The sequence below is a fragment of the Triturus cristatus genome, chromosome 3_2 (assembly GCF_964204655.1).
Source record: "Triturus cristatus chromosome 3_2, aTriCri1.1, whole genome shotgun sequence".
Lineage (NCBI taxonomy): Eukaryota > Metazoa > Chordata > Amphibia > Caudata > Salamandridae > Triturus > Triturus cristatus.
In genome coordinates, this window is record NC_140584.1 from 450,446,077 (window position 1) to 450,467,165 (window position 21,089).

General features: G+C 51.8%; 1 protein-coding gene across 3 annotated transcripts in view; it reads right to left on the bottom strand.

The window, feature by feature from the left end:
* Positions 1-4,279, bottom strand: part of KCNC1 (potassium voltage-gated channel subfamily C member 1) — a 305,989-nt gene extending 301,710 nt beyond the window's left edge. For 2 of the 3 annotated variants that reach the window (XM_085648061.1, XM_085648062.1), the window contains exon 1: positions 3,342-4,047. In XM_085648061.1, coding sequence (XP_085504187.1) covers positions 3,342-3,914 — 573 coding nt within the window. In that variant the 5' untranslated portion in view covers positions 3,915-4,047. Of the gene's footprint in view, positions 1-3,341 lie in introns of all 3 variants that reach the window. The other variant, XM_085648063.1, reaches the window with a different exon arrangement.
* Between the last annotated feature and the right edge of the window lie 16,810 nt (positions 4,280-21,089).

A 21,089-nucleotide genomic window follows, 5' to 3' on the forward strand; every position in this document is an offset into this window, starting at 1 on the left:
GAAATAGAAATGTAGAAAAGGGAGAAAGGATAAAGAAAACTATAGGAAAACAGTGACAACAGAAGAAAAAAGGTGTGAAAAATATCCTGCAAGCGTGAGATTAAAAGACATGAAGTGCAGGGTGATGGAAGAAAGAGACATGAGCTGGAATTAAAAGTAGGCAGCTTACTTAATGAGCTTGCTTGGCTTACAATAGTGGAAGAGACAGGTTCCTAAGAAAATATTTATGGCACTTATTTTGTTTTTATAAATGATCCACTGCTTCACAGGCCGGGCACATTAGTGAGCAAAGTGGCCAGATCTGCAAACTGCAGGTAGATGGTAAGTACAGGAAGTTGTATGTCATGAATTCCGATTCTTTCCACTGAAGGCCCTGTTAAACTTTCCCATTATTAAGAAAAAGCACCTTCATTCACACATCAGGTCGACTTGGTGACCTTGATGCAGACTTAAAGTTTGAGTATATCCTATCTGTCTTTGCTTGAAGGGGTTTTGTTAAAGTGCCCGGTTTCTATTGAGGCTGGTTTGTATACGGCTGATCCCTTTCTGTAATGACACAGCCATGCTAAAAACGCTTTAATGTGGCTAAGGCCGATCACCAGAGGCTTCGATTTCTTGAAGAATTCCAGCCAAAACTTTTTGAGCTGTGCTCTTGAAAAGTGGCATATTCTCCTATAAAAATAAATTCTCCTATGCTGCAAGTACCTCCCTGCATTGTAAGTAACAGATTCTATTATTAACTAATGCAATTGAAGCCATTTACCGACTTCAGAAGGGTGCCAGGATGAGATGGTGTTGCCAGGATATTAATATGACCTTCAAATTACATCAGATGTCGACATTGAGCGTTTAACTCACAAATACTTCTGCCCTTTATAAACTTGGGCCCTCATTTACGGGTATTTGGCATAGGGCAGTGCAGCAAGTCAGCTAGCTGGGCTGCCCTACGCCAAAGTGAACGGGCAAGAATGCACTGTATTTATGCAATTCCTGTATTTCCCCTCTGTGCTGGCACTGTTTCGGCAGCCTAGTGCAAACGCAGGCACCCTGGATGGTGCAAAAGTGTCCTTGCCTGTGTTGTTGACAGGATTGTATTTGTGCAAGATGGGGCACCTTCATGCAGAGAAACAATCCTAAAAGGTGTTTTCTTCGTTCTATGTGTGCTGTAGAATGCTGAGCTGTAGAATGCAGCACACAGAGAGAAAAAAACGAGAAGAAATAAAGTTATTTCTCCTCCTTACGCCTCACCTTGGGCGGGGTATGGTGGAGGCACTTCCCCAGGTTTACATGCTCTCATAAATCTGGGTGTCAACATTCTTGGGTGTTAAGTGGGAAAATTAAGGCAACACAGCCATTAGTTCTGCCTTGCCTGTCTCCATATCAGTGAGGCCATTAAAAGCCACGGCTTTGCATGGCCTCGTAGATATGATTTTATGATTTGGGACTCTTAAATATGCCCTTTGGTGCATTCAATCATTTTACCATTGACAGAGTGGCGAAGCTGCAGCGGCAGGGTTCCCGCACGCTCTGAGCGGAGATAAATTAGGTTGTGACGTCATCTGAGTCTTCCATCTGAGACCTGAAGTCGTCGCTACAGGTTCGCATGGACAAGGGAGGACAGGCAGGTTCAACCAAGCTGAGCAGGTGGAGCACAGACCCTGCAGCCCTTGCACGGAGCGCCCGCATCCTCCGCCCACCACTATGAAGGACAGAGTGAAACGTCGGAAGCGCAGAACCGATGTCAAGGGCAGTGGCGTAACGAAAGTTGAAGGGACCCCCTTGCAAGGTACACAGAGGGGCCCCCGCTCCGGATTTAATCCAGAGCTCTCCGGCATGAGTACAGTGCAGAGGGGATCCCCTCCAGCTCGGGGGCCCGCCCACACTGCGGGGGATGCAGGGTCTGTGTTATGCCCCTGGTCAAGGGCCGAGACAGCAGGCACGGAAGAATGCGCATCTCAGCCTTACAACCACTGCCCCTATAAAAAGGACATGGGGGGGCTCTAAAGGACCACGGGATCTGGGCAACACAATCTTACAAACACTGCCCCAATAACAAGGGCACAGGGGGAACTAGAGGAACACTGGCCCTGAGGATCACACCTTCACATATACTGTCCCAATAGCACGGGCACTAAAGTGCCACGAGATCTGGGCATCACAACGTCACAGGCACTGCCCTTATAACAAGAGTAAACCGAGCACTAAAGGATCACGAACTCTGGGCATCACAACCTTGCAAACACTGCCCCAATAATAAGGGCACCGCACTGGAGAAACACCGTCACTGAGAATCACACCCTCATAGATACTGCCCCAATAACAAGGGCACTAAAGTACCACGAAGTCTGGACATCACAACCGCACAAACACTGTCCATATAACAAGGGCACAGCTGGCACTGGAGGAAGACAAGTTATGGGCATCACAACCTCACAAACACTGTCCAAATAACAAAGGCACAGAGGACACTGGACGAATACAAGCTCTGGGCATCACAACCTCAGAAACACTGTCCAAATAAAGGCACAGCGGGCAGTAAAGGACCACAAGGTCTGGGCATCACAACCTTACAAACACTGCCCCAATAACAAGGGCACAGAGGGCACAGGAGGAACAAGGGCCAGGGCATCACCGTTTTGCAAACAGCACACTGCGCCAATAACAAGGGCAGAGCGGACACTGAAGGAACAACAACCCAGGACATCACAACCTCACACATACCGCTCCAATAACAAGTGCAGAGTGGGCGATGAATATATGCTGCCCCTGGGCATTACAACCGTAGAGAGGTGGCGCCTGTATTAAGGATAGAGCGGGCACAAGAAGAAGAATGACCTCACACCCCCTGTCCCAATAATAAGGGTAGAGCGGGCACGGTAGGAACACGGGACCCACATCGACACCTCACAAGCACTGCCCTAGTAACAAGGACGTGACAGGCACGAATTGCCCAGGCACAGGGTGCCAAGTACTCACTGCCCAGTGAACGGAGACGTGGGTACCCCACCTCAGAAAGATTGCCCCCGTGACAGGGACGTGGCAGGCAGGCTCAGACCGGCTAGGGCTCCGGGCACATGGCACATGAAAGCTGAGTCCTGGTTGGGCATTACCACCTCACAAACACTGCCCCAATGCAAGGGTGGAGCTGGCACAGAACGTTCACGTGCCGTGGATATCACCACTGCACAGGCATTGCCCTAGTGACAAGCGGAGGGCAGAGCCGCCTCACAAACACTTCCCCAGTAAGAGAGACAGGGCGGGCCCAGAATGCACGGAAGGCCCTGGGCCTCACACCCCCTTCCCCAGTCCCAGAGGCAGGGCTGGTTCTCCTTCGTACTTACCCGTGCGAACCTGGACGAGTAGGGGTCCTCGAAGAGCGCCCAGATGCGCGGCTGCCAGCGGCGCCACACGCCCCCGGGCTTGCCGTCGGGAGAGTCGCTCATGGCCAGGCGCTTGGTCATCTCCAGGTCCTCGTCGCCCATGTCGGCCGAGTCTCCGGTGCAGTCGGCGTCGCCATCGTCGCCACACGTTTCCGGGGGACCCCCACCGAAGCTGTCGAGGGCCTCCTCGGCGTCACGGTGCTGGCGGTAGGTCATCCAGCAGCAGGGCTCCACGTCCGTCTCGTCGATGCCCCAAAAGGCCAGCTCCTCTTCGTAGAGCGGCCCGCACACGTCGGCAGGGCAGTGCAACTTGCCCGTGCGGTAGTAGTTGAGGATGTGCGCGAAGACACCTGGGTGGCGGTCGAAGAAGAACTCGCCCATGCGTGGGTCATAGTCGAAGTGTCCGTGGGCGTCGGGCTCGGCCAGCCACGCCAGCCTCGTGCCGGGCAAGGTGCGCAGGGTGCTGCGGTAAGTCTGGTGCCGGGTGCCCCCCACATTGATGGTGATGCGCTCGCTCTCCTCGCCCTGGCCCATGGCGCCCTCCCCTAGGCATGGTGCGGGGGAGCCGGGGCGGGCATCGGAGCATCGGGGCCCGGCGCCGAGCTCATCCCGGGGGTACCCTCGGCATCCAGGTGCGCCTGGGTATAGATGGATGGGGCTGTAGGGATCCGTGGGGGCGCGCAGTGACTCCTGCCCCCGGGCTCGGTCGCACAGGGAGACCCGGGAGGTGGCGCTGTCCGCTCTCGGGGTGCTGAGCGCCGATTGCACCGTGGCCGGGGTGCCGAGCACGACGCTGTCACAGAGCAGCTGTCCCTGGGAGGCTCCTATATTGTCCCCTTGTGGGGCTGCCTGGGCAGCATGGGGGGCAGTGTTCACCTGGGCCGCGGCGCAAAGGGGTGCCGAGATCTGAGAGCTGCACTTGCCTTAGTAGATTAGATCTCTTTCTCTGTCCTTTTGGCCAGAGATATGCTTCTTGTTGGCGTAAGTCGGTCTCCTCCTCCCTCCTATTGCCTGTAGATACAGTTCTCCTTGGCCTGAGTAGATTTCCTCCTCCCTCCTTTTATCTAGGTGTCTTTTACACTCGCAGATAATATCAGTGAGAGTGCGGACCTAGCTCCGGAGATCTGCGGCTCCTTGGCCCCAGTGGCTCTCCTGCGCCCTCCTCTTTTCCGGAGTTCTTGTTCTCCTAGTGTTAAGTCGGTGGACGGTCAGTATTATCAGGGCTGCTACAGTCGGAGATCTGCTGCTCCTTGCCGTCTTCGAGGGAATGAATCTCCTATCCGGAGATCTGCTTTCCGCTGGCGTTAGGGCAGTGGGGTGTATCCTGCAGTCTGCCTTTGCTCTTGTTGTTAGCGGTGCCGAGTCCTCTCTCGTTATTCGTGCTGCTGTGGCCTGGGATTGGCTTCGCTGCCGCTGTCCGTGGTGCTGAGTCTAGCCTCATACACCTGTTCGTTCTCTCTCGCGCTGGTTATAGCGGCCCTTCTACCCTCTCTCTAGCCCTGTGGAGCCCGCTGCTACCTCCGTTCATCTGCAAATGCACCCTGTTGTGTCGCCTCTCCCTGCTTCGATCTGTCGCGCTGGATGTTGCGGGGTCCTCTTCCTCTGCCGTTGTCTGTCAGTGGTGATGTACCCGCGGGGTCTGCCTCTCCCCTCTCGTTGGTGGGGGTGAATTCTGCAGGATATGCCTGTCCCTCCTCTCTTCACTGAGGGTGAATCCTGCCGCCGCTGTCTGTCTGCTGTCACCAGTGGCTCTGTATCCTGCAGGCTCTGCCCCTCTCCCGTTGCCAGTGCTGGTGAAGCCTGCAGGGTCTGTCTGTCTCTCCCTCCCCTCACCACTGTTGGTGAATTCAGCAGGCGCTGCCTCTCCCTCTTCTTTTCAATGAGGGCCACTGGATCTCCAGATCCAGTCCTCCCGTCCAATGAACGGCGCAGGATCTGGGAGGCTCGGCTCCCCCTCCCATCGGCGGTGTAGGTTCACCCCTCTGATATCTGCGGTTGATCTCCGTCCCTCCTTCACACTACAGTGGTGCAGACGTGATCCGCGGACTGTGCTCTTGCCCTCTTCGCGGACCCCGCTCAGGGCTCGTGCAGAGCAGGAGCCATCCGCCTCCCCGAGGGTGCTCGGGTCCTGCAGGTGATGCCTCAGACTCCGTCTTTCCCGTTGACAGGTGCAGCGGCCAAGCCTGGAGGGCATTCAGCCAGAATTAGTCAAGGTGCGCTCCCGCAGCCACAGATGTCAGCCTCTGACCCTCACCCTCCTCACCGGCCTGGGCTGGGGTAGACGAGCAGCAGTGTCGGGCGGCGAACCTCCTTGCTGCCATGTCCCTGGGAGAAGATTCCCCCCCCCCTGCAGTGTGTGTCCTTCACCCTCCGCAGGAAGACGTGCATCCACCTCACCGGCTGCAATGGCTGCACCTCACCCTTCAGTGTTGTGCTCTCCTAGCCAAGCAATGCCAGGGCGACCCCCCCTGGACTCGCGCAGACCGAGGGCCCCACGGTGCCTGCCCAGTTGTCGGCCAGGCACACGGGGGTGACCTGTTCTCCCGGTGTCCCCACTGCGCAGGCGCCTTATACATCGACTTTCTAGGCTAATAACCAACCAGACATTCAGGTCAAGACTTGAGCCCCTTCATCATGCAACACCGGGAATGCAAATTAAAGCGGCATATCTATGAATTGCTTAAACGTGCGCCTATTGCCAAAATACCGTTTTGTTGTAAATGTCATGAGAACACGAGCAGGGAGTCGCTCCATGTAGCGTTTTGATCAAAACCTTTCCATTCATACACAAGTTCCATCTCTCATCCTCATTTGTCTATTTTTTCTTCCTTAGCAACTCCCTTTTTTCATTCACTAACCCTTTTCCCTTTCCCTTTCCTTTCCTTTCCCTTTCATTTCTTTTTCCTTTTCCTTCTCCTTTTCCTTTTCCTTTTCCTTTTCCTTTTCCTTTTCCTTTTCCTTTTCCTTTTCCTTTTCCTTTTCCTTTTCCTTTCCATTCCTTTCTCTTTCCCCTTCACCCCTTCCCTTATTCCTTTCTTATTAAACCAAATTAGAAACATAAAATAGGTTAAATTAAAAAAGACGGACGCCTTCACTTAAAAAATCCAGGATCCCGTGTAATGAATTTCTAAAGGTTTAAGCATAAAGAGAGTCCAAAAATGCAAAGCGCCAAAGTTAGTCAATGGAAGCTGGAGACTGGGACCTAGGCATGATTTGAGGGTGACCACGCTGGAGCCCTCTCAGTAGGATGAAACAAATGGATTGTTCCTGGTGAAAGTCTGGAGGTCAAAAAGTTCCAAAACGCTTTTAAGTCCCAACACAGATAGACAATTTGTCTCTTTTCAGAAGTCTCAAACAAACACAGTAGTACAAAAGCAAAAAGAAAGGTAGTAGTGTTTCTTAAAAAGGAAAAACACACACCAGAATATAACAATGTATATGATCCCTGTCAGACCTGCTAGTCCTCTGGCTGTCCCCTCCTCATTTTTTCTTCCTTTACCCTCTAATATTTCTGTCCACTAGTTTTTTTTGGTGTTGACTTAGACTCTGGGCACCCCATTATCACTAATTGATGGTGTGGCGCAAGGTGCTTCCCTAAAATGGAGGGAGGGAGAGAGCTCTTCCACAAAATGGTGGCCTAAACTGTCACCTCAGAACCTGGGCCATAGGCTGGCATGAGGAGTTCCAGAACCTTCTGGACCCCTCTGGACAGTCAGGGCCCAGGATATATATAGAGGTGAGTTGCGTCGGCTATTTTAGGTGGGGTGGAAGGTGTGAAGTGAGGTGGTCAGGAGCAAGGCACCTGAGTGGGGAGGTAGGTGCGCTGGAGGGGGGGGGAGAACTGACTGTTCTTAGGGCCTGCTTTTTCTCCCCCCACAGTTGAAACTACCCCCTACCTCGTGACCTAGACTTGCCTTCAACCTCTAACTCTGGGATCACGTTAACCGTCTATGTTCCCCGCCTAGTCAGGACCCCTGAAGAGAACTGAGTAAGAGAGTGACCTTCACCGACCTTATCCACCATTTCCCTGACTTTGCTTAGCTGAGGCGACCCTGTGAGCAGAGACATCTTAAGGATTTTGGGGGCCCTGGGCCAAACATATTTTGGGGGCCCCTGTGCAGAACAGCTTTGAATTTATGATACAAATTGAGCCCCTGTTTCCCACGCAGTTTCCGCTTCCTCAGCTGCGTTAGCGATCTAGTTTGCATCATGGGCATTAGGCTATATTTTCCCCGATGTAAACAGATGCGCGCAGCTGACAGCGGTAGGATTTAGTGTTCCCTGCCCTGCTACTAGGTTTTTAATACTTTTTAACTTGTATATATGTGGCTGAATTACTCTGTGCTTTTTAACAATTTCTCCTACCTATGCGCACTTGCACTTTACTTGATTCTGCTTGCCTACACCTCCTTAGCTGCTCCGATTCGCATCTCGCTTTTCCTCCAGTCCTTGTCCGCCGCGGCTGATACACCGATTGAGCGGAGGGCTGGGGCTACTATTGGGCCCCTCACTTCCGCCGTCACAGTTTCCGCTTCCTCAGCTGCATTAGCGATCCAGTTTGCATCATAGGCATTAGCCTAAATTTTCCCGATGCACACAGACGCCCGTCAGCATCCTGGAGGCGTCCGGCGCCAGCCATGCTGCCCAGTTCCCCCCCAGTGAGTTTCTTTCACTATATTACATTAGGGAAAAACCGCTTAGCCTTAGGCGGCTACCATTATGTCAGTGTACAGCGGCTGATCCGAGCTTGGAGGTAGACTTTCAACGCAATAAGTGCAACTGGTCTCCTCCAGCCAAGGAAACGTGCACCCAAGATCCTCCCACGCAACAATAAGTGTAAAAACAATAAGAAAACAGAGGACTTAAAGGCCACACTTTTAAATTGTCGCTCCATGCAAATGCATGAACCACACATTTATGACCTACTTTTAGATGAACAGCCTTATCTCTTATTTCTCACTGAGACCTGGCTGTCTGAAGCCACCAACCCTACTATCACCTCCGCCATCCCTACGGGTTATAAAATCCTTAGGAGGGAACGACCGAGTGGGAAGGGGGGCGGTGTCCCCATAATTTACAATAAAAAACTAGACTGCTCTCCCATCCCGATGGAAAACATTGAGGGCGCAGAGTCCTCAGGCTTCCGCTCAACCTTATCCCCCCATCATAGCATAGCTGGTTTTCTGATTTACAGACCTCCCAGTGCAATTGGAAATTTTATTACTACGCTTAATACATCCACCACCTCCCTGGCCTTAAAATACAACAACTGCCTTGTTGTGGGAGATCTCAATATACATATGGATAATAGAAAAGACCCTCAAACAATTTCCCTTATTGGAGACGCTGCAGGCCTGCAACATGTTTCCATGTATTTCTTCAGCCACCCATGAGAAGGTCCATACCCTCGACCACATTTTTCACAACTTTGACAGACCAGTAAGCTTACTTCTTCTCATTACCTGGTCTGACCACCACCTATTAAAATTCATCATTCCCAACTCTGCCACTGCCCCTCGGGCTAACGCAGGGCAGAGGGTCCCTAATTACAGGACATTCCATAAAATATCCATCCCAATGTTAGCAGACGCCCTCAGTTATTCCTCACCGGAGCTGTCTGGCTACCCCGACTCGGACGCCCTCTCAATAGATTCATGGCTCCGAACCAACATCGGTGCAGCGGTATCGGTGGTTTCCCACTCCTCAAAGAGGTGGGCCCCACCAGCTCCATAGTTTTACGGTTCCCTTAGATGTAGCAAAAACAATTGTAGAAAAATGGAACGGAAATGGCGTAAATCCTATGCACCTTAGGACAGGAAGGTGTATAAAGACACCTTAAAAACTCATTACATTCTCGTAAAGGCAGCCAAGAAAAACTTCTTTCAAACCAAGATAGAAAATGCCCAAAATAAGAGTAAGGAAATCTTTAGCATAGTTAAATCATTTACCGCCCCGAAAGCCGGGACAAAGGAAGGGTCATGCACAGAAGATTGGTCTAAGCAAATAGCTCAATTCTTCCACAAAAAGCTCTCTCGTGATCAAACAAGCATTCACTAACATCTCAGAGGAAGAACTGACCTTCTACCTTAGTTCTAATAACAAATTTCACCTCTTGGATCCTCCATCTTTACTAGCTTTCCCTGAGTTTCAGCTTGAAGAATCACTGACCCTTCTCCAAAGCATTAAGTCTGGCTCTCCTATCGACCCATGTCCAGCGAATATCCTGAACCTATTAGCTCCCACCATGAACCCCATGGTAAACCAGCTCTTTAATGCTTCCCTCTCCTCAGGGAACATGCTGAAATTCTGGAAGAATGCTAAGATTCTTATACTGATAAAAAAGGCTAACGCCAAACTGACGGACCCTGACAACTACAGGCCAATCTCCCTTCTTCCTGCTCTCTCCTAAGTATTAGAGCAGCATGTAAACAAGGCCCTCCAAAAACCCATTGAAGATGGGAAGCTCCTTCCTGAGTCCCAATCCGGTTTTAGGGCTATTTACAGTACGGAGTCCGCTTTGCTGGAAGTGACTGAATTTCTCAAGGGTAAGCTGGACCAGGGAGGCAAGGCTGTTCTGATACTGCTCGATCTGTCGGCGGCCTTCAATACAGTCCCACATGAGAGGCTCCTGGAGAGACTTGCTAGCATCGGCCTGGGGGGACCGCCTTAACATGGATGTCATCCTTCTTGGCAAATAGATCTCAGGACATCTGGCTCCCCCCTTTCTTATCCCCGGTTCCGGCCATGAATGTAGGTGTCTCTCAGGGCTCCATTCTCAGTCCTACCCTTTTTAATATATATCTATCCCCCCTTGAGTTTCTGGTAGAGGAAGAGGGCGTCAAAATAGTTTCCTGTGCTGATGACACTCAGCTGAGTTTTACATGTGAAAAAGGAACCAACTTTGACGGGCAATGATTAGGACTTTCCTCACAAAGGTTTTTAACTGGCTTAAGATCAATCAGCTGAAGTGCAATCCTGACAAAACTGAAGTTGTTTTCTTTGGTAATCCAGAAACGCTCTTGGTGACAAAAAGATCAGCCACCCCCGCCCGCAGAAAAGGAGAAAGTCAAAAACTTGCGCTTGCTTTGGCATGCTCCGGATGCCAACTAAATTCCTGCTACTGTTACCGCTTGAGAGTAGAAAGATTGTGGAGCAGGCTCTGATTACATCAAAGCTTGACTATGTCATCAGCTTGTACCTCGGTCTTCCCAAATCCATAATCCAGCGCCTACAAGTGGTACAAAATGCGGCAGCCAGAGCCATCCTGAGACCTAAACCCAGATCTAGTATGACCCCTATTCTTAAGTCTCTACACTGGCTCCGCATAAAGAACAGATCGACTTCATAGCGATGACCATCTTCTTTAAAGCTTTCCATGGCTTAAGAGCCAGCTAACTAAATAAGCGCGCTAATCGCTACACAACATCTAGACCCCTAAGATCTTCCAATGCCAACCTGGCCATCGTGCCTAAAATATGCCATGCCTGCACTGGAGGCAGATTCCTCGCCTTTCTAGGCGCAAAATTGTGGAAAAGACTCCCTGAGTTTCTGAGACTAGCCACAGACCTACTCTCTTTCAGGAAGAACTTAAAAACCTGGCTTTTTAATAACTGATGGGTCTTTCATGAATGTTTTCCTCCTACTGTCACTTTTTGTGACGCACCGGCAGCGTAAAAAATTTGCATGTTGCACACTATTTACAAAGTAACGCATCTAGGCAGATGCGTCACTTTGTAAACCCCTGCACCGCATTATACCTGCGCCAGGTATAATGTATGCAGGGTGGGTGTTACCCCGCAAGAAGCCTTGCAGAAGTGGCGCATTGAAATCTATGAGAACTCAGTGCGCCGCTTCTTGGACCCCATTGCGTCAATATCTTACCCCTGCCTCACGGCAGGTGTAAGACTGATGCATTCTCTTTCACGTGGGGCTGTCCCATGTGAAAAGACACATCGCTGGATTTGTATCTATTTTCAAACACACCCCAGCAATGCATCACTGTTGCGCTTACAGATACGTCAGAAATACTGACGTATCTGTAACTCCTTGCGACATGATGCGTCATACAGTAACTATGATGCATCCATCATGTCGCAAGGAGGGCGCACTAAGAATTGACGCATCCCTGTTTTCACACAGCGATGCATCACTTCTCATAAATAAGGCCCTGAATGTGTTTACATCTAATATTCAGGGATAGTTATGTGTGTTTTAAATATTGTACCACACCAGCAGCTCACCAATATTGCTGCAAATAATCCCTGTGATGCCCTCCCATTTCTTATATGTTAGGCCTTGTTTGATATAAAAGAAACTTTTTTTTATGTATATTGCATGAAACATAAACACAACATTTCTCTGCAAAATGGCAGTACTAGACTCTCACACACCAGCTACATAAAAAATAAAGTAAAGGAAAACAGTATTTAACCCCTTCGGTGCTCATGACGGAATGGTTCCGTCATGACCCACGGTTGAGCTGTGCTCATGACGGAACCATTCCGTCATGACCACACCCGCGCAAGATTCCGTCAGCACAGCGGCGGAATCTGCGCAGCATCGAAGGGGTTAAAACAATCTGTTTAAGAAATTTGCAAGGTCATGAGGGCAAAAGTCTGGAGAATGGAGATGACTGCCAGGGGGCCCCCTGAAAGGCTGGGGCCTGGGGCCAGAGCCCACTTGGCCCATGCATTAAAACGTCTCTGCCTGTGAGAGTAGGGGGCACTGGGTGTCAAACTATTCACCACCCCTCAAACTGTAGGCCTGGCCTTAATTTCTACACCCCCCATTGAGGAGATCCTTAAAGAACTCACCACTGTGGCCTGGGGGCCGGAAAGATTGTCCCTGCTATTGCTGGGGCCCGCGGAGAAGCCCGGGGCCCTGTCGCTGACGTCACAGCTGAGTTTGCGTGGCCCCCAGGGCTGAGGAGGCTGCTAGAGTTCAGGGAGGGCCTTGTTAGGCCGAGCAGACTAATCGAGGCCGCGTAGGCCAGAAGCCAGTGTCTCCTGTCACCTGACGGGGGCGGACTGTCAAACGCCGCCCCCACCGCTTCACCACTCGCTGACTGGGCTGCGGCCCCGCAGGCCGCACTGTCATTGGCGGCTGCGGGCGCACCCTGGCTATGGTGCGTCGTCAGTGCGGAGCCTCGAGAGGTGTGACCAACCCGGATATCGCCGGGAAACCTGCACGGCTGACGGAGGATCTTCGCAAGTGCCGGTAAGGCCGAAGTCTGAGGTAAACCCTGGGGAGGAGGGCTGGAGGCCTGGGAGAAGCCCAGTGCACGCCCCTCCCCCGGGGAATCCGATCGTCGGGCCTGCTTGGCCCTGCAACTACCGCGGAGTGGGGAAGCGGTCGAACCATGGCCCAGTGAATTCGTGCCAGTGTAATACTAAACGTTGGCCCCCAGAGTGGAAATAACTGACTCCCCAGTCAACATGAGTCCCCTAAGGAGGTAGCCAGTTCAATGCTCAGCGCTTGGTCCCCTTGATGAAAAGCATAAGTGAAGCGCTATATTTAATGACTCTACTCAAAGTACTATGTGATCGCTAAGTAAAGCGCTATATTTAATGTCTCTACTTGAAGTGCTATGTGATCCATAAGTGAAGCGCTATAGTTAATGACTCTACTCAAAGTACTATGTGATTGCTAAGTGAAGCGCTATATTTAATGTCTCTACTTGAAGTGCTATGTGATCCATAAGTGAAGCGCTATAGTTAATGACTCTACTCAAAGTGCTATGTGAATACTAAGTGAAGCGCTATATTTAATGTCTCTACTTGAAGTGCTATGTGTTAAATAAGTGAAGCGCTATAGTTAATGACTCTACTCAAAGTACTATGAGATCGCCAAGTAATGCGCTATGTCTAAAGACTCTATTTAAAGTGGTAGGAAATCGCTATGTGAAGTGCTATGTTTAGACACTCTATTTAAGGCGCTATGAATTCGCTATAGGTAGTGCTATATTTAATGTCTCTGTCCAAAGCACTATTGAATTGGCGGTACTGTGATTGATCATCAGGTGGCGTGCTTGATTTCATAACAGATTTAAAATGTTTATGCAATGCCAATCTGGTCACGAAGAAATGTGTAGACCCTAATGTGAAGCGGATAAAAGCTAATTAGGGCCACGTGAAAGGAAAGGAAAAGAATGATAAAAGAGAAGATAAAGCTTTTCTAATTTCTCTAAATTCCTTGGTGTAGTGTCGTTTTTAGTGGTGGTACGCTAGAGTGCTGAGGTGAGTGGAATGCAAGCACGACATAATACTCCGGAATGAAGCCTTATCACCTGAGCCAAGCTACCAAAGGTCTTTAGGTCCAACAAGTTGGTGTTCAGCGGTGGGATTCTGAGCTTGTGCTTGCGTCCACTTATCAGCAATTCAGTGTGCGCTACGCACCCTACACCGGATTTTAGTTTTTATTGGAGTTTTCTCCAGGTTGTCTCCCTGATTGGATTTCCTGAAATTATCCCTGTCCTGTGGTGGGGCTTTTTCTTGAAAGAAGGTCCTTCTTACCTTCTGAGTCCTTTTCCTCATTGTTTAGGGCCCCATCTGGCAGGATGGAGTTTGAGCTGGGTAGTCTAGAAAAGTACACTGTGGCCCAGTTAAAGTAATTCTGCCAGGAGAGGGGGGTATTTTCCAAGCGGGGAGCAAAGAAAGAGGAGCTCCAGACTAGCTTGAGAGCCTGGGTGATGGCCCACCCTAGCGGGGGACGGGAGGAGGAGGGACCAGAACCGGACACCACGGAAGGGACAGAATCACTTTTCCCCCCTAAGAGCAGCAATATGGATGCAGGACCCAGGGCACCTTCAAGGGGCCGGTAGTAGCGCTTCAGGGGGAAGCCTGTCTTCGGCTGATTTAGCCGATAGGAGGGAGGAGAGGCAATTCAGGATGGAATTAGCCCGCTTGGAGAAGGAGAGGGAAGAGCGGAGGTTCCTTCATGAGCTCCATTTGAAAGAATTGGATCTCAAGGCCCTTCAGTTCGGGGCCCCCGTAGTCCTGTTGGTGGCAGCGTACAGAAAGAAGTCACCAGGGAACCTAGACCCCACTTGCCAAAGGACGTAGTTGCCAGCTACGGTGTTGGGGACAACATCGCCAAGTGGTTGGCTGCCTATGAGGTCTCCTTACGAGCCCATGGGATCCTGGAAGCTCAGTGGGGGGGTGGTCTGTACAGGTACATGCCTCCGGTGGGGAGGGATGCCCTTTTAGCCCTAGAATAACGGGAGCAGACTAATTACCCCACCATGAGGGTCGCCTTGATTAGGAAGTTTGGGCTGACCCCTGAGAAATACAGGCAGAGATTCCGGGGTAGCCAAAAGCTGGCCGCCCAGAATTGGGTGGACTTTCTGGACTACGCCAAAAAGGCTTTGGAGGGCTTGGTTCAGGGCAGTGAGGTGAAAGACTACGAGGGGTTGTATAACCTATTTTTGAGGGAGCACCTCCTCGAGAAAAGTGTTCCGGAGCTGCGTCAACACCTGGTGGACAGCAAGCTAACTAATCCTAGGAAGCTTGCGGAGGAGGCGGACATCTGGGTTAGTACCCGGGTGTCTTCAAAAGGAATTGGGGGAATTCCCAAGGGACTGGACAGGGCGCTCCCAGAAGAAAGAGGGGGGAGACAAAAAGAGAGAGTTCCCTAAAGGCCCCCAAAAGAATTCGCAGGGAAAGGGATCAGGATTCCCTCCTAAGGTTGGCCCCCACAAACCCCCTTATTCTGACCGTGGTCAGCTGCCTAGGGTTATCCGTTGTTATGAGTGTGGCGAGATTGGGCACTACAAGGGGGATACCAAGTGTCCCAAGAGACCACACCCTCCCACTGGAGGAAAGAGCCCTGGGGTGGCGAGTGTAGTGCTCGGGGAGGAGTTGCCCCTTGATCAGGGAGGTGAGTGGGCAGGGCTAACATTAGTGTCCCTGGGAGATTGCGAGATGGTTCCTAAGACCCATGTGCCCTCGAATACCACCAAGTACAGGCAATGGGTCACCATCAATGCCCAGAGGGTACAGGCTCTGAGGGACACAGGAGCCAGCATGACCATGGTAAGGAGTCAGATGGTGTCCCCAGAGCAGGTGGTTCCCAAGGTAGTCCACCCGGTTGTGATGGCTGACAACCGAGAGGGTCACTATCCGGTGGCCCAGATTCCCTTTGAGTGGGGAGGGGTTACGGGTCCTCTACGAGTTGCGGTAAGCCCTGCCATGCCGGTCGACTGTCTGTTGGGAAATGACCTTGAACATACGGCCTGGAAGGAGGTCGAGTTCAAGGCTCATATGGAGATGTTGGGTTCGCCTGAGTGGACTTGTGCCAACACGCGGTCCGTGACTGCCCAGAGGGGGAGTTCACAGAGGTTGGAGCCTGGGACAAAGGCCCAACCAGCTGCCAAAAAGGGTAAACGGGGACAGGGGAAGCCTGCCCCGGCATCTGCACCTCGTAAGGTGGATGGGGCAACTGAGGTGGTGCCGGAGTCCACAGAGGGGGATGTGACTTCCCTGGAGGGCTTACCTACCCCTGCAGAATGGCAGGTGGAGGGAGGACCTACCAGGGAGGAGTTTTGTCAGGCCCAGAAGGAGTGCCCCACCCTTGAGGGCTTATGGCGGCAGGCCGAAGCCCAGGCAGTGGGTAACGATTCGGGGAACTTCCACATATACTGGGAAGATGGACTCCTCTATAGCGAACCCAAGGCTCCGGTGCATGGATCATCCCGGGCCTTGGTGGTTCCCCAGCGTTACCGAGCCTTCCTTTTGGAATTGGCTCACGAGATAACCTTAGCAGGACACTTGGGACAGGACAAGACCTTTGCTCGGCTTGTCCCTCACTTTTACTGGCCTCAGATGAGGATTACGTCTGACACTTTTTGTAGGACGTGTGTTACCTGCCAAGCTAGTGGGAAAACAGGGGTGAAGCTGAAGGCTCCCCTGGAACCACTGCCTGTCGTTGGCATCCCCTTTGAAAGGGTGGGCATCGACATTGTTGGGCCATTGGATCCACCAACGTCTGCCGGTCAAAGGTTTATCCTGGTTCTGGTGGATCATGCCACCCGGTACCCAGAGGCTATTCCTCTGAGGACCATTACCGCACCTGCGGTGGCACGGGCCCTGAAGGGGATTTTCACCCGGATGGGGTTCCCCAAGGAAGTCGTATCTGACAGAGGTACCAACTACATGTCAGCATACATGCGGGCTATGTGGAAAGAGTGTGGAGTCACTTACCGGTTCTCCACCCCCTATCACCCCCAGACCAATGGTCTGGTGGAGAGGTTTAACAAAACCTTGAAGGGCATGATCAGGAGCCTGCCCGAGAGCCTGCGGAGGAAATGGGACGTCCTCCTGCCTTGTTTGCTGTTCTCCTACAGGGAGGTACCACAGAAGGGAGTGGGCTTCAGCCCCTTTGAGCTGTTGTATGGACACCCTGTTTGTGGACCCCTCAGCCTGGTGAAGGATGGATGGGAAAAGACTCCCAGAAAACATCCCCCGGATGTGGTGAGCTACATGCTGGCCTTTCGTAGCCAAATGGCTAGGTTGTGGAAGCAAGCTTCCGAAAACCTAGAAGCCAGCCAGAAGGTAATGAAGGAATGGTATGACCAAAATGCTCACCCAGTGGAGCTGGAGCCTGGCCAGAAGGTGTGGGTCATGGAGCCTGGGGAGCATAGCACCCTCCAGGATTGCTGGTCAGGCCCCTTTGAGGTGATTGAGAAGAAGGGCAAGGTCACCTATGTGGTGGATCTTAAGACCCCCAGGCAGCCCCATCGGGTGCTCCATGTCAACCGCCTCAAGCCCTATCAAGAGAAATCAGAGGTCACTTTGATGATGGTGACTGATGGGTCAGAGGAAGAGGAAAGTGAACCTCTACCTGATCTTTTCGCATCCCAAGAGAAGGATGGGTCGGTAGAGGGAGTGATCCTCTCACCATCTCTAACTACCGAACAGCGGAGAGACTGCCGCTAGGTCCTGGAGCAGGATGCTTCACTGTTCTCACTTATCCCGGGAAGGACTCATCTGTGTACCCATGATGTGGCACAGGGGACAGCCCACCTGTGAAGTCCAAGTCCTACCGCTTGTCGGATAAGGTGAAGGCTAGCATCCATGGTGAAGTCACCAAGATGCTGGAGCTGGGAGTGATTGAACCTTCAAGCAGTCCCTAGTCCAGTCCGGTGGTACTGGTACCTAAAGCTGCCCCACCGGGCACTACCCCAGAACTCAGGTTCTGTGTGGATTACAGGGGACTGAACTCTGTGACGAAGACCGATGCTCATCCTATCCCGAGGACGGATGAGCTCATTGACCGGCTGGGAGCTGCCCAATATCTGAGTACCTTTGACCTTACATCCGGGTACTGGCAGATCTCCCTGACAGATGGAGCAAAGGAAAGGTCAGCCTTCTCCACACCTGAGGGTCACTACCAGTTCTGCGTGATGCCCTTTGGGCTCAAGAACGCCCCTGCCACTTTTCAGCGGCTGGTGAACCAGGTCCTCTCCGGGATGGAGGCTTTCTCGGCTGCTTACCTGGATGACATCGCCGTCTTCAGCAGCAGCTGGGAGGACCATTTGTGTCACCTTCAGGCTGTCCTTCAGGCCCTGCAGCAGGCGGGTCTGACGATTAAGGCTAGCAAATGCCAGATCTGGCAGGGGTCTGTAGTGTACCTCGGTCACTTGGTGTGTCGGCAAGGTGCAACCCCTCCAGGCTAAGATCGAAACCATTATGGCCTGGGAACCCCCCAAGAATCAGACGGAGGTCCGAGCCTTTCTGGGTCTCACCGGTTACTACCGACGCTTCGTCAAGGGGTATGGTACTATCGTGGCTCCCTTGACTGAGCTTACATCAAAGAAGCACCCTCGACGGGTAATCTGGACCGAGGTGTGTCAACGAGCCTTTGACACCCTGAAACAAGTAATGTGTGCGGCGCCTGTCCTCAGGGCCCCTGACTTCTCCAAAGAATTCATCGTCCAAATGGATGCGTCGGAGCATGGCATCGGGGCAGTGCTGTCGCAGCTCAATGAAGAGGGTCTGGACCAACCTGTGGTTTTCCTATCTAGGAGACTACTCCCCCGGGAACAGAGGTGGAGTGCAATTGAGAGGGAGGCTTTTGCGGTGGTGTGGGCTCTGAAGAAGTTGCGGCCATACCTGTTTGGCTCGCACTTCCTGGTTCAGACCGACCACGACCCCTCAGGTGGCTGATGCAAATGAGGGGCGAGAATCCTAAGTTGTTGAGGTGGTCCATCTCCCTACAGGGAATGGACTTTAGGGTGGAACATCGGCCAGGAGTGGACCACGCCAATGCTGACGGTCTCTCCAGGTATTTCCGCCTTAGTGAAGAGAACTCCCAAGGGATTGGGTAGCTCTCCCCACTTTCAGCTGGGGGGGACGCGTGTTAGACCTGCCAGTCCTCTGGCTGTCCCCTCCTCATTTTTTCTTCCTTTACCCTCTAATTTTTCTGTCCACTAGTTTTTTTTTGGTGTTGACTTTGAGGCTCTGGGCACCCCATTATCACTAATTGATGGTGTGGCGCAAGGTGCTTCCCTAAAATGGAGGGAGGGAGAGAGCTCTTCCACAAAATGCTGGCCTAAACTGTCACCTCAGAACCTGGGCCATAGGCTGGCATGAGGAGTTCCAGAACCTTCTGGAGCCCTCTGGACAGTCAGGGCCCAGGCTATATATAGAGGTGAGTTGCGTCGGCCATTTTAGGTGGGGTGGAAGGTGTGAAGTGAGGTGGTCAGGAGCAAGGCACCTGAGTGGGGAGGTAGGTGCGCTGGAGGGGGGGAGAACTGACTGTTCTTAGGGCCTGCTTTTTCTCCCCCCACAGTTGATACTACCCCCTACCTCGTGACCTAGCCTTGCCTTCAACCTCTAACTCTGGGATCACGTTAACCGTCTGTGTTCCCTGCCTAGTCAGGACCCCTGAAGAGAACTGAGTGAGAGAGTGACCTTCACCGACCTTATCCACCATTTCCCTGACTTTGCTTAGCTGAGGCGACCCTGTGAGAGTAGGGGGCGCTGGGTGTCAAACTATTCACCACCCCTGAAACTGTAGGCCTGGCCTTACTTTCTACACCCCCCATTGAGGAGATCCTGAAAGAACTCACCACTGTGGCCTGGGGGCCGGAAAGATTGTCCCTGCTATTGCTGGGGCCCGCGGAGAAGCCCGGGGCCCTGTCGCTGACGTCACAGCTGAGTTTGCGTGGCCCCCAGGGCTGAGGAGGCCGCTAGAGTTCAGGGAGGGCCTTGTTAGGCCGAGCAGACTAATCGAGGCCGCGTAGGCCCGAAGCCAGTGTCTCCTGTCACCTGACGGGGGCGGACTGTCAAACGCCGTCCCCGCCGCTTCACCACTCGCTGACTGGGCCGCGCCCCCGCAGGCCGCACTGTCATTGGCGGCTGCGGGCGCGCCCTGGCTATGGTGCGTCGTCAGTGCGGAGCCTCGAGAGGTGTGACCGACCCGGACATCGCCGAGTAACCTGCACGGCTGACGGAGGATCTTCGCAAGGGCCGGTAAGGCCGAAGTCTGAGGTAAACCCTGGAGAGGAGGGCGGGAGGCCTGGGAGAAGCCCAGTGCACGCCCCTCCCCCGGGGAATCCGATCGTCGGGCCTACTTGGCCCTGCAACTACCCCGGAGTGGGGAAGCAGTCGAACCATGGCCCAGTGAATTCGTGCCAGTGTAATACTAAACGTTGGCCCCCAGAGTGGAAATAACTGCCTCCCCAGTCAACATGAGTCCCCTAAGGAGGTAGCCAGTTCAATGCTCAGCGCTTGGTCCCCTTGATGAAAAGCATAAGTGAAGCGCTATATTTAATGACTCTACTCAAAGTACTATGTGATCGCTAAGTGAAGCGCTATATTTAATGTCTCTACTTGAAGTACTACGTGATCCATAAGTGAAGCTCTATAGTTAATGACTCTACTCAAAGTACTATGTGATTGCTAAGTGAAGCGCTATATTTAATGTCTCTACTTGAAGTGCTATGTGATCCATAAGTGAAGCGCTATAGTTAATGACTCTACTCAAAGTACTATGTGATTGCTAAGTGAAGCGCTATATTTAATGTCTCTACTTGAAGTGCTATGTGTTCCATAAGTGAAGCGCTATAGTTAATGACTCTACTCAAAGTACTATGAGATCGCCAAGTAAAGCGCTATGTCTAAAGACTCTATTTAAAGTGGTAGGAAATCGCTATGTGAAGTGCTATGTTTAGACACTCTATTTAAGGCGCTATGAATTCGCTATAGGTAGTGCTATATTTAATGTCTCTATCCAAAGCACTATTGAATTGGTGGTACTGTGATTGATCATCAGGTGGCGTGCTTGATTTCATAACAGATTTAAAATGTTTATGCAATGCCAATCTGGTCACGAAGAAATGTGTAGACCCTAATGTGAAGCGGATAAAAGCTAATTAGGGCCACTTGAAAGGAAAGGAAAAGAATGATAAAAGAGAAGATAAAGCTTTTCTAATTTCTCTAAATTCCTTGGTGTAGTGTCGTCTTTAGTGGTGGTACGCTGGAGTGCTGAGGTGAGTGGAATGCAAGCACGACATAATACTCCGGAATGAAGCCTTATCACGTGAGCCAAGCTACCAAAGGTCTTTAGGTTCAACAATCCCCCCCAAAAAAGTCCTTTAGCGTGTACCATAATATTGTGTAATTTGGATCGGGGTGCTCAAAGCAGCTATGATATCTACTACCCAGAGACATCACCAGCACATGAAGTACATAACATGCAAAAAATTGAAAC